Source organism: Argiope bruennichi, chromosome 5, assembly GCF_947563725.1.
Source record: "Argiope bruennichi chromosome 5, qqArgBrue1.1, whole genome shotgun sequence".
Taxonomy (NCBI): domain Eukaryota; kingdom Metazoa; phylum Arthropoda; class Arachnida; order Araneae; family Araneidae; genus Argiope; species Argiope bruennichi.
In genome coordinates this window covers 9,634,777-9,649,507 of record NC_079155.1, presented here as the reverse complement: position 1 = coordinate 9,649,507, position 14,731 = coordinate 9,634,777, and the positions used below count along the sequence as shown (strand labels likewise).

General features: G+C 29.4%; 1 protein-coding gene across 1 annotated transcript in view; it reads left to right on the top strand.

Annotated features, from left to right (window-relative positions):
* Window positions 1–14,731, top strand: part of LOC129969099 (pancreatic triacylglycerol lipase-like) — a 40,621-nt gene that overhangs the window by 17,507 nt on the left and 8,383 nt on the right. The window contains exons 4-7 of the mRNA XM_056083508.1: window positions 3,559–3,667; window positions 4,275–4,382; window positions 6,266–6,388; window positions 9,573–9,745. Of these exons, the coding sequence (XP_055939483.1) occupies window positions 3,559–3,667; window positions 4,275–4,382; window positions 6,266–6,388; window positions 9,573–9,745 (513 nt within the window). The remainder of the gene's footprint in view (window positions 1–3,558; window positions 3,668–4,274; window positions 4,383–6,265; window positions 6,389–9,572; window positions 9,746–14,731) is intronic.

The following is a 14,731-nucleotide window of genomic DNA, read 5'->3' as shown; positions in this document are numbered from 1 at the left end:
TTTAAAAAAAGCCTTAGTACTGAACTAGTATGATGTATTTTCTTTTGTGGGCCGCTGTGATCTGGTGGGGATCTGGTTTCGGTTTCGGAAGCGAATGGTTTCAGGTTCGAGACACGATTCGACTCAAGAACCGTCGTATAAGTGGGTCTGGGGAACGTTGACGTCCAAACGTCCTTCCACTGATGTGGTGCTCAAGTTTGGAGAGAAAAAGCCCATCTGAGATCCGCTTCGTCGTCTGATTGCGGTTCAAAATTACGAGGTTCATCCCAAAATAGCTGTAGTGTTGCTTTAAAAACGGACCTTCATATAACTAAACTGAATTGAGTAAACTGAAGTAAGTAAACTAAGTAAACTGAATTATGAATTGAGTGAATATAAATAAAGTTACGATCTCAAAAATCGACAGTTTTAAAGCTGTTGGTCAGATTGACTTGATATTTTAGCAGAACAATTGTGAGGCAATGGGACTTTGTTTGGCGAAAGAAAAAAAAATAATTCCAAATGTGCCAATCAGGGTTAATAACTAGAAGTGGATTCGGGAAATAAAGGGATATTTTGTAACCAAAAGAAAACAATAGAGTTCAGGGGTTTACTAAAAATTTAATAGTGATAAGACAAGAATACATGTTTATAGCGACTACAGCAATAATTCCAAAAAAAAAAAAAAAAAGAGTTTCAAGGAACAAACACCTTAGTGAGGGGCGGTTAAGGCATAAGTTGTTTGGTACGCCTTCCGCCTTGTTCTGCTACTAATTGGAAGTGCAAAACGGATTGCTCTATAACAGATCGGAGAGTATCAGTACTGATATAATGGATGTTATGTGTGATGCTTGCCTTCAAATCTGCTAGATTCACAATCCACCAGCTGTAACCATAATTTTTCAGATGCCTCCAAATCCAGAAATAACACAGGTTTACAGAGGATCATGGCGGCCACGTTGTTAGAAAATGGGGGCTTATAATCCTATCATCTCCGCAATGAGCACTCAGCAACTGTTTCCGAGGAGTAGCAATGTGCGAAGGAGCGCCATCTTGCATGAATGTTGTGCGATCCACACATTGACGCTGCTGAAGGGCTTGATGGAAATGGTTACGCAAAAGTTCTTCATACCGCTTACAAGTAACGGTGCAGGTAACGGGAGCCGCACATGGGATCTTCGCGAAGAAAAACGAACCGAAGATAAACGCAGCCGTTATTCCGCGCGACAGAGTGACCTTTTAAGACTGAAGAAGTAATGGTTGTAGCTGGAACGGATTCTCGGTCGCCCATATATTGCAATTTAGCGTATTTACAGAACAGAGCAAATGGAAGTGACCTTCGTTAGATCACTTCCATGGCCATCCGTTGTCCACTTCCCTCCGGGCAAGAAATCGTAGTGTAAAAGATTCACATGCTTACAGGTCAGCAGATAGCAACTGCTGCACATGAGTTATCTTGTACGGATAACAGTGCAAGATGTTCCGTAGCACCATGCTGATCGGCATATCTAGCATTCGGACAACTCCACGAGCACTGCTGATTCCAGCATGACTTTTAGTCTATTCTTGTAACTTTGTAGCCACATCTCCCACTGCTGCAACCGAAACTGGTTTCCTTTCTCTATCCCGTTTCACGTCAAATGAACCTTCTTCGAATTTAACAATCATTTTTCGCAGAATATTTGTGGTTATTGGCCGGAGTTTATGGATCTTAATGTCCGAAATTTCTTGATAAATGTAGGTGCACAATCATCGTTCTTATAAAAAAAGCTTCAAGAGCAGAGCGCGATCCTTCATAGCCAGAGTCATGATGAAGTATTCAAGAAAAGAGCTAGTGCTCTGCATTTTTATGGCAATTATGCCTATGGTGCGAACGTCGCGTATAAGTTATTCGCATATATCCAGACAATGTGAATCCTGACAGTGCAATCTATCAGCACATTTTGAAACTATTTTTTTTTTTTTCCTTCACCAAACAAAATTCCATTGCCTCACAATTGTTCTGCGAAAATATTAAATCATTCTGACCAGTAGCTTTAAAATTATAGGTTTTTGAAATCATAACTTTAATTATAATCACCCTGTATTTTCTCTTGGTGATTAAAACTGCTATATTAATAGTGTCCGTTGACAAGAAAATATAAATGCTGGGAATTTTGTACAGTGTGGTTTCAAAGCCTTGAAAGCAGAATATTAAATAAATTATAGTAGAAATGGATTTGATTTGATGTAAAATATAAAATATTTCTTTATTAAAAATTGAATATTGTAATAGAAATAAAAATAATAAAATGCAATCCGTGATGTAAGTTCAAGGGTATAATCTTGAAACTAATTTTAAAATCTTTATATATACTTTCAAAATCCCAAACAAGGTAAAATTCCTTTTATAACTAAAATAAAAATGTAGCTTTTAATAGTTATAAACTCATAAAATAAACTTTATAGAATAATATAAGTTGTTGAAATTGTCAAAGGATACATAAATGATTGAAAATGTAATAGGCAACACTGACATTCCAAAAGAAATCTAAATTCTACTACTTTACCTGTGTTGCTGCCTTGTTGGTGCTTTTTGTGAAGAATGTAGCAAACTTACGCTGGCTTCGCTTCAGCGATAAAATTATTGTAACCCTGCTGACATGGGATCAGCTTTCAAAAACAGTTTAGTACTGAGTAGTCGTTGCGGGGTCGTCGAACCTCGTTGAAATAAAAAGTTGGCTTTCGAATTGTCGTTTGATTTTAAATAAGAATATAGTCCACTTATTAAAAAATTGAAATGAACCAGCTTAAACTGATGGTAAATTCGTACCAACCTGCTTTCCACTATTTTACGTATTTTTCACAAGAATTCTTAATCCGAGTTAAAGCAGTTATTCAAATTAAGAATATCGTATCGATTCTTAATCAGGGATATACTGTGAAAATAATCTATTCCCATTACTAAAGGAATAGATTATTTTCAATAATCAACAATTTCTAAATAATCAATAATTTCAATAATTTCTAAAATCAATAGAAATCACACTATACATGCTGAAAGCGAGTTTTCAAAACAAAGTTAACCTTTTAAACTCGGAAAAATAATTTGATGTATATTTATTCACTTAAGACATGGATTTGTCCATCACTCCAAAAAATAAATATATATGAAATCGTTTTAATTTATATTTTCTAGAAATATTTTACATACCTTCTTACAATTTTATAGGTATTTTTAACAATAAAAATTTAAAAAATAAAGAAATAAAACGTCAAACGTCTTGAATGGTGAGTAAGATGCCACATCTGAGTGCAAAGGGTTAAATATTACCTAAATTTATTCCAATGAAAATGGTTTTAACTTTTATTGAAGAACAGTTGATATTTTTTTTGATCATGCTTATAAGAGTTTCTTGAAAGTACGCATGGTTAGTTATTTACCACAATTAAGTAATTTTCGAATTGTTTTAGTTTTGTTTTTATCACTGTATATAAAGAAAATGATGCTTATTCATTAGATATAGGTTGAAACTAATGGTACTATTCAAACTAAATAAATTATGCTTTATGGCATACTATATTTCCTGCTGTTTTCAGTCTAACAAAGGAATGAATCCATCAAATGTTCACATAATAGGTCACAGTTTAGGAGCGCATGTGGCTGGAGTTGCAGGAAAGCAAGTGCCTAATTTAGGAAGGGTAACAGGTAAATATTTTATCGGACAAATATTTTTTAAAATATTATATTTTAATTCTTCATAAAATTAAAAAAAATTATCTTCAATTATAAAATAATATTTTAGGAAATAATACGTCACGAGCTGTTTGAAGATAATGGAATCATTATTAACGCCAGCATACTTAATTATTTATGATATTAGCATCTTACGAATAAAGGCACAAGCATACAAATAAATTAAATATTGCAGAAAATATAATAGAACAAATTTTTTTACAAGTACGTATCTTGTAGTTCTTTAATTTACTAAACGTCATTTGAGAAATGAGGCGGATAGAAGTATTTAGTGGAATTGGCTGAAATGCAACAAATGGGATTTCATGAGCATAGTAAAAAATATATATATAAAAAAATAATATAGCAGCATTATGTTACAAAAATGTATGAAAAATTACAGATTTCTGTTCATTCTTTTCTAAATTTTAAAAATTACTCTGATTTAATCTTTTGAACAATATAAGAATATGCATTTTGTCTTCAAACAAATATACACTATATTCTGCATCAAAATATAGTGTAAACAAATATTTGTATCATGAAACTATTTGCAATAAAAAAGTTATTTTCATTTCAGGTTTGGATCCAGCAGGGCCATTCTTTACTACATTTATAGAGTTTAACAGATTGAGCGTTACATCAGCGAAATTAGTAGATGTAATGCATACCAGTAATTATCTAACAGGTAAATCAGTTTTCCCATTTTAGAGATCACATTAATATTGTGATGTATGACTATTTATAACTTTTCCGATAACTTCCTCCAGAGAATATTTTAATTTCGAAGTTTTATTTTCTTTCAGTTTGCTAGTTATTTAATTATTCTAATGCAGTCATTTAGTAGAGAACTAGGAAATGAATTTTTCCCTCTTAGGTCTAATATGATTGTTCTTACTGTATATTTTGTTTTAATTTCACAGGTAATTAATCACAGTTATGACTAATTCCATTTTATTAGTATTGTCAAGAGTATATGCATCATCTTTTACGATAAGAAGTCAAATTACATGATAAATTATGGATATAAATTGTTTTAACCGCGAAGTAATTGAAAACTCTGTCAGTTTACAACCATATTGGAACATGATATTTGTCTAAAAGACTCATGCGATATGTGGACCCCTTTAAGTAGTGCTTCTAGGAATTCTGGATTGCACTTCGTTGAAAAATGAATAAATATATGAACTTATGAGAACCTAGTTGTAGGTCGTATTCAGTAATTCCAAAATAAAGTTCTTAAAAATTAATTTTATGAAAGATCTATGCACTTAAGTCTCATTGTTGCCTAAAAAGACCAGTACCGCTATTAATTCGGAAACTTTGCATATAAATGTAAGTTGAGGAAAGCAATAAATTTTCTTTTGAAGTGCTTTTTAATGAATCGTATGGTTTTAACTTTAAGATTCATTTAAGTGTTTCTGTGGGCAAAATATCAAATATCCTGCACAATATAATGCTTCTCTTCGTTTAATTTCATTTTTCTATTATATGAGGCTTGTGATTTTGTGTGGTTCTAGAGTTTAATGAAAAATTATTAGTCTCTTAATTAATTTAAAATTAGTTTTAGCTTATGTAAATTCAGATATGTAAGGGAATTATATTTCTTACGCTAATTGTTTCCAATTTGATCAAATTTTGTATCTTTTCTTAATATATTTATACATATTATTTATAAAGGAAATCATTAGATAATTTGATTATGTAGTAAATCTAAATGGCATTCACATTTAGGGTGCAATTGTCTCTTTTTTTTATGGTTCCCATTGGAATATAAAAGCTAAAATAGAAGTGTTTTTAATAAGTGGTGGTTTATTTGAATTCATTGGGACAGAAATCAACATAAGCCTTATACATATTGTTAAAACTATTCTAGGGATTTTCCAATGCGCGTTAAAAGTCAAATTATAAATTTGGATTTGAAGAAATGAAATATTAAAAGATTTATAAGTGGTGCAATAGTATGGGATTATTACGAATCTGGCCAAATTATTGCTTCAAAAATTGCTGTAGTTATAATTCTATAACTTTAAATGAACAATTCTTGTGCATATATAAATTTATTTCGTGCATCTAAAAAAAAAGACTCTAATGATTTAGATCAAATTTTATATTTAGATAAGATTTTGCTTTTTTAGTTCATATAGATGCGTTTTTTCGAAAAAATGTGATTTTACACACACATAGTTTTTTTTTTGTTTATATATAATTAAATATTGACATTGTGCAATACATAAGGCGCTTCGGTGTATCGTCGGTGGAGAAGTGGTTAGGGCCTCGGACTCCCATGTATTTTTCTCATGTTCGATCCTCTGTTTGAAATTTAATTAGATTTTATTTTTAACTTTAAACGAGCCATAGGAAAGGATTTCATTTACGATCTTACAAAAAAAATGCAAAGTGAATCTGGGACTCCCAGGTACTGAGTAAATAATAGTAAGAGCATTTAAGTTTACGTTGTATTTAACACGGAAGTTTCTATTATACACCACTTTCTTCAAAAAATTTTTTAAAAAAATCATTTTTTTATTCCTGTAGTAAATTTATGCAATGTACAATTGTCTTTTTCAGGCGTAGGCTTAGGCATGGGCGATGCAATTGGTTCTATCGACTTTTATCCAAACGGTGGAAATGAGCAACCTGCTTGTCAAATGGGAAAGGAATTCCGCAATGCGGATGCACAAGTTAATGTAGGTGAGGAAATTAATTTCATAATGCAAATATTCAAGATAAAAAGAAGATTTTGGATATTAAGTGAAATATTCTATTTTAATACCTTGATATACTGTATATACTGCTTTCAAAAGTGATATTTTAAGACGAGAAAGACATCGATTTTTTTTCATATGTAGTTGAATAAATGTAAATTAGTTTTCATAATAGTATAAAACTGTTTAAAAAAGTAATATTTTAACATGAGAATGGCATCGAAATTTTCGTTGTTTTTTTCCGTATGCAATTGAATAAATGTAGATTAGATGAACATAATATTTTCCTTACCACACTAGAAACTTCTTTCATTCTTTTAATGCTCAATTTATAGCAATTTTAAAAGAGAAGAACGATGCTGCTATGAATAATAAGAAATTCCATTGAGAATTTTCTCTTTTAATAATTTTTGCCTATACACTCAGAAACATTTATTAACCGACAAAAGACTATTAACCATTTTTCTTGTCCTTTTTTACTCTAATCATTTTTAACGAAGTATATAAATGAAAAGAATTCTTCAAATAAACGAAATTGATACAATATATGCTGCTAATGCAATATGTTAGATGTTTTTTTTAAATAATGTAATTATTACATTCCCTTCTATGTTTTTAAATAATTCCCAATACTTTAAACATGTAGTCAATTTATTATGCTTATTTTCAACAAAACTAAAATAAACACAATATTATAATATTGTTACGAACCTGTGATGCGGCTTCCCAGCATAGCTGGTTCCATAGAAGGCCCCATAGCTTGGCTACCATTTGGCGACTTTGGCGCCAAAATAGATTATACTCGAAACATCGAGAATTTTCCCGACCCGTCGAGTAGGAACGGAGATACGCCTCGAGCGTTCCTGATTGGTTGAGAGGTGTCTAGCCCCGCCTCCTGAGACCTATAAAAGGAAGCAGCCACAGCTGCCGGGCAGTCGTGAACCGGGACGGTGAATTGAGAAGAAGTCGGAAGCGGCAGAGCAGAGTAGTGCGAACCAGTGTTGAGTCGATTGGTGAATTGAGTAGTCGGAAACGACAGAGAAGAGTGGTCGTGGACCATTGGAGTCGGAAGCGACGGAGAAGAACTCGTCTTCCAGGGACTAGCGGAGCAGCGACGGAGTAGAGCTGCTGTATATACTGTTGTATGCTGCACGTCTCGGCTGAAGATAATCGCCTTCTGTGCTGTATATAGTTGTCGTCTTTGTGCTGTCCTGTGTGTATTCGTGTAAATAAACGTCGTTGTTTTATTTTCTACTGCCGCCTGCTGATTGAGTGTTCTCCACACCATATAACTCCCACTATCCAAACGAACCCCGGAAAATTCCATAACAATATCAAGACAACTTTCTATTATTTTTTACTTCATATTAAAATCTTTCTATTGCTCAAAAACAAAGTGATAGTCAAACAGTTTTATTACAATGTGTTAAATATTATTAATCTGTGCTTATTTATTGAGTTTAATTTATGTATACATTAAAAAAAGATTAAATTCAAAAGTGAAAAATTCAAACAACATGATAAAATAAAAATTGCCTAGGTATCACGAATGACAGAATTTACTCTAGCTGTTTTCTGAGATTGTTTCAACAATATTGAAATTTTTCTACAATATTCTAATTTAAAATAATTTTAAATGAGGTTGGTTTAACATCTAGACTGATAGTTAGGGTTTATAATGTTGAAAGTGGGAAAGAATCAATGTGCCATAAAAATAATATAAATCAAACCCAGTCTCTATAAAAAGTATTAATATGCCTGGTATTATGCTATCTGCCTATAAAAAGTATTTTCTAGTTCCTTCTTTTCCAAAGCTTTTGGAAAATATTCAGCTTGATTTTTCCATAAATCTGTAAAGAAAATTTGAATGGATGATTTGGTTTAATTCCGGATGTAGCTAATTAATAGAATTGCTTTTCGGTTTTTATTATAGCCATATTAGCAGAGGCATTTCGTTGAGATGTTTTTAAATAATTGTTCTTAAAATATATTCTTTTTTCATTAAGATAGGACGAAGAAAGGATATGATAGTGATTATGATTAATATATGATGATGATAATGATTTGATTGATAGATGAGAAAAATTGATTGATTTGATGATTGCATTTACATGATTATATTGATTTGATGATTAGCGTGATGATTATATTTACATGATTGTATTAATGATGATTGATTGATTGATATTTTGATTATTTTTTCATGATTAGATTGATTTGATGATTGTATTTATTATATTTATGTGATGATTTATTGATTGATGCGGTGATTATGTTTACATGATTAGACTGATTTGATGGGCGAGTGATTTATGAGATGATTCAGAGGGGAAAACGCTGATGCCAATTGATTTAATGTGCATTAGTCACACTCTCATGGCTGAGTTTTGGTGGGAAAAATTGTTGGATCAAACACGGCTGTCTAAAAACAGTAGAAAATCTTACCAGAAAGTAATAATTGCAAAAAAATCTAGATAGGTAATAATGGTCTTTGCACAGGCAAGAGAAAACATCACATACCATCCCAAAGCCAATCTTTCTTCTGATGATGCTCAGCCTATTGCATCTATATTTTTCATAAATATCCAGTTAATGTTACGCAGTACCTAATAATTTTTTATTCATTTATATTATTCTATATATTAAATAAGCCGAAAATTACACATACTAGATATTTTTCAGAGTAAAATGCAATTCTCATGAAGATGCATCATATATACAATGTTTATGAAATAGTACTATACATGCAATTTTCAATCCTCTGTTGAAAGTTTTTTTTTCATTCTTACCGCTATTCACTTCTATAACCATAACTAAACTAGATAGCTTACGACAACATCAACATACGAGCATTGATAAATTTTCGTAGTAAAGTTTATTCATCCAAATATATTCAATGTATGGCAAAGTAAAATAATTTTACACTAAGTTATTTATGGCTGGTACATTACAGAACATTATTGAATACAAGGATGATATCTACAAATTGATAATACATATCAAATATACATCTGTCAAAATATAGCATTAAAAATAATGACTGTAAACTCAGTTAATTAGACCCGAGAAAACAAAGTTAATTAATTTGTAATAATTAAGCAGTATATTAAAAATTTTATGACTTTTTGTGTTTATGGGTTATTATTTTGAATGTATGCTCTTATTTTCAGTTACATCACTGCTGACATTGGCGTCTTGCTATCACAACATAGCTCTTCCTTATTTTATGAACTCCATTCATGAATGCAAATATCTCAGTGTGGAATGTGAAAATTACAAATTTTATTCCGAAGAAAACTGTGATTCTGATACAAATCCTATTAATAGAATGGGCTTGTATTGTGTAGAGATTCCAGGTCTTCCATCTGAGTCAAAATTTTACCTGAATACAACGGCTAACTCGCCATACTGTGAAAATGAATAAAAAATTAAAGACGTGCAATTTTGGGACAAAAATAATGAAACGTAGCTCTTTAAGTTGGAAGATAGTATTTTACCAGAAATAATTTTTCATGTTTACTCTCGATTTCTTTTAATACATATTTTTCATGTATTTAAATGTATAAAATTTGACTTGGACTTGTACATTTGATAGATAAAATTACACCAACAATAGTATCGACATGTTAAAAGAATTAGAAGCAATTTGACTGATTCAGCATTAATGTGTGAACCATTTAAAGGAAAAAGACGAGTCCCATTAACAAATATATTAAATTCTTTACTGCTTTATTCTACAATTTTCTTTTTAAAACTATAACATCCTCATTCGAAAAATTATTCTCCATTTAAATTATAGGGAATTCATTAGCTGGAGCTTAATTAGATGTCCTACAGGAACAACCTAAATTGAGTAGGAAAATTATATAGTTCAACATTTTGTATAAATGTCTCGAATGTTCTGCTATTTAATTTGAACAAATTAAATGATTTAGATTCTCAAAGAAAATTGATCAAGTAATAATGCTCATTCTATAATCTAGCGAACATATCGACGTAGTGTGAAGAGAATTCTTGCTGAGCAATACTGCGTTTTCAGACAAAATTTTTACTTTCAACTGAAATCCAAAGGGTAGCAATAAATGTTCATGTCATAACTAATTTTATTTTATCCTTTATGTTCATAAATAAAGCTGTTTTATCCTGTAAATAAAAGGCAGCTCCTTTGTGTCATTGTGGATGATTTGTTTCTTTCACAGTCTCTTCTGTGTCTCTCATTTTGCTGAGGATTTCGTATTGTAATTCTTAACAACAGTGAAGCTTCTATTATTATCTCAACATTTTCACTTCTCATCCACTTCTGTCTCAATTTCTCGTCCATCTTCTTTCTAACAAAACTAACGGAAATTCAGATGAATGTTAAAGAAATTGCGACAAAAAAAAAGATAAATGTATTATGCTTGAATAAAAAAGGAATCTCAAGAAGACATAAAAAGAAATAAAGCACAGTATTGAGAGTAAAATAATAGGAAGAGAAAAATAAATAGTACTGCAAGGATGAATAATAGTAAAATCAACATGGAAGGAGACAATACGTAATATTTAAATCATAAAGTTGAAAAAATACACTAGTTGATTTATAAGAAGAAATTAAAACAAAAGCTTAAAATATGCACATTATATGAATTGTAACACTAATTTCAAATAATGCACTAAATATAGTTTGTAACAATAAAATGAAATACAATTTGAAAGTAGATGCCATTTTAAAGAATGTGACTTTTTAAATCTGTGTTTTTTCATCTAAATCAATTTTCAATATTCATTTTATCAAATGGAAATTGTGATTTTAAAAAATAATTTCATACGTACAACAATCTAATATTCCTAGTAGCTGACAATATGGGATATTCTTCATAATGTAACTAGTTTTAAGCCAATATTATAAATAAAGTTTTCCAAAATAAATTTTGAAACATTACTATTAATATCATAACATTTTAGGAATCAAATATTTATCTTTATCTCAGGCAAATAATGTTAACCATCAAAAAATTGTCATATTTTAATTGATTTTATTTCATGTTTTATAAATATGTTTCTGTAATATAACTGCAGCGACAATATCAGTTTTGAAGGTTCCGTCAGATTTCCACTATAACATATCAATATTAGCTTCTTATTTTTATTTTAAAGAATTCCATCATGACAATCATAAGCTCAAAATTAAGTAGAAATTTGAACCAAATACAGTTAAAGGAATTTGGAAGGTGTAGAAAAGTTATTACATAAATACATGAACTCCAATGTACTCTATGCATAACGGACTCTTCCTTCTTATTCAAGGTTGTTCAACATAGAGCTTAACTGAGCAACCATTTCGCAGCTAGAAACAGATTCCTGCATGATAATCATCATGACGAATAAAAATAAACCTGAATTTTTCCAAATGGAGATAATTACAATTTTATATCTTTGAAACAAATTTAATATGATATTTTACCATAATAACATATAACTTATTACCATAACAACGTAATAATTCTATGAAAACTATCTTTCCACTTCGGAAATAATTCTCCCAACATCTCAGAAATTTGATGCTAATTCGGCAATTATTTGTTAGCAATAAAGGGACTTGCGAATCTCTTTTTTCATTTGAGAGAACATTTTTTTAAATGTTATCTTATATAGAAATTGCAGCAAACTAAATTCTTCTGAATTACGAATTTCACTGATTATTTCTTGTTTATTTATTTAGTTTATGTATGTCTTTTCCATTTCCATGTTCTTCTAATTAAATTGGCAATAACTTGAAATTTTTACAAAATCAAGCATAAAAATATTTTTAAAAATTATTGTCATTAAAAATAAATAATTGCTGCATATATATTTATTTTAAAGAAAGAAAAGAGCTTCTTGGAACATTTTAATAATATATGCTTTTGTAACAGGATATGAGGTGTGATGCCTTTTCATATTTTAAGTATTTATATTGGCAATGCTATGTAATTATGTGAATTATGTTAAGTACTTTTGCAATGTCATGTAATAAAGTATTTTAAAACTTACAAAATGAAGTATATTATTTAATTTATGAATTTAATGTAATTAATTGATATAAACATTGGAAGATTTCTTTGTTGATGAATATCAGCATTTAGTATAAATTATAAAATTAATATATTTTTATTCAGTTAATTTGGTCCTCATGGATACATTAAAATTTTATACTACACTATATGGTCATTAATGCTATAAATTTAATTTCTCATACTTTTTCAATGTTTGTTTTCAAAATACTTCTGTTTTACTTTATCGGTTCATTTTTTTTCAGATGTGCACCCTTTCTGGAATAATTAAAAAAAAATCACATCTCAAATAACTTTATCATATAATAAATCCAGTCAATTTATTTACTTTTAATTCTACAGATAATGTTTAGTTATTTTTAATAAATGCAATCTGTTTTTCTCAAGGTTTTTTCAGAATATCTTTTTTTTTTTATCTGTAAGCAATTGAGAAATAATTATAAATAAAACGTTTCTGTCATTATTAGCGTCTGCATTGTTTAAAAAAATAAGTACTAATTCGTCTTCGCCAAATGTTTTTTTTTAATTAATCAGTATTATCCATTCTTTTATCAGTATCCGCACATCTAGATGAAAAAGTTTGTCACAATATGAATATTCGACGATATAACTAAGAGGACTCATTTTATTTCTATCTTTTGTTTCCATTTTCACCCCATGTCACTTCCTGTGTTTCCTATTTTCCGCTTCCGATATATCAATAGAGCCATTTTCCTTTAAAGATAGTTTTATATATATATATATTGTAAATACTGTATATAACATTCCATTCATTTTCTGTTTAGAACTAATGAATTTCTAAGCGGAAAGCGGAATGTGGTAGAAAACTGCTTCTTTTCTTCCATCTCTATTTTTTTTTATTATGTTGCAGCTTTAATATTTATACTCTTTTTTTTCCTTTACTGTAATGTCAGTTTCTTTCCTTTTCCCAAAAGTCATATCGATTGTCATGTCCTTTGTCTCTAGAGAAAAGCGGAAAAAAGAGATACATTGAAAGGACCCGTTTGAAGAAAGTGATAAAGTTTAAAAGTGCTCTCTTGTGCTTTTTCTACCTTTTTTATGACTGTCATAAGCAGTTCAAATGTATCTTACATGAAAACTTGAATAAAGTGTTAAAATGCCATACTGGACATTCTCGGAAATTGTGATTTTGGAGAAATTGATTTTACCAAAAAATATCAAATGAATAATTTACTAACATTTTTTTTTTGTTTTGTCTTCATTGCGCACGGTTGAATTTTTGAAGATATCTATGTGTTTTTAGAAATAAATGTGTCCATATTAAACAAATAATAATATCGATTAGGAAATCAACTCAGGAACATCATAGCAGAGTTATGTTTTATTTTTATCAATATAAAACATAATCATGCTATAACATATATTTATAATATCAATATACATAAATATTAATACATATACATATGTTAAAGCATTCACTTTTAAGTATATTAAAGATAGGAGGCTCACAAAACTGTGTCTAATAAGAGGAATTCGATATTTTATAAAAGCAGTTATTAAAACAAATGAAATTATTCTTTTAAAGTTAAATGAAATGGAGATTAGAAATAGCAATGGAATAAATGTATCACTGAAAAAATATTCAAATTTTAAATTTATGTAAGGTTCATTTTTATGTGAAAACAACATGTTTATTGATGAAAACGTTAAAATATGGATTTACTTTTAATTTTAAATTTGACACAATTTTAAAAACTCTTTTTTAAAACACACATAGAAAACTAGAATGAATTTCTGTTTAAATTTGAGAGTTCTTAAAAACAATCTGTCGTGTAGAAAACTGTGCAAATTTTTAATACTAATACTATTGTATCATATTGCAATTTGCAAATATTATGCGAGCCTACATATACCGCTATGGTAAAAATTATCTTTGATACTGTAATATTAGAAGCATACAGTCATGTTAAAACCTGCTGAATAGATTTGTTTCATACGAATTGAAAACCCATACAAATTTCTCTTTTTATTTCATTTTTCATCTTTTCTTGATGAATATATTTTGAAAAACAAATTTTTTAACACTTGTTGCTTAGAAGCTTTCATTATATGGCTTTTCCATCAATGTATATTTTTAAGTTGCTAATTTCCAAAAAAAAAATATATTATTACTTTCGCATTTGAGAATATATAAAGAATATGAACTAGAAGGTAGTGTCTCTAATGAATACGAAATGCATAAATTATTAAAAGCCATTTTAATTAAAAAACTTTGCTAATTTTTCGTAATAGTAATTTGTTTATTTCCTTCATTCGCAAATATTAAGTTTATTAAA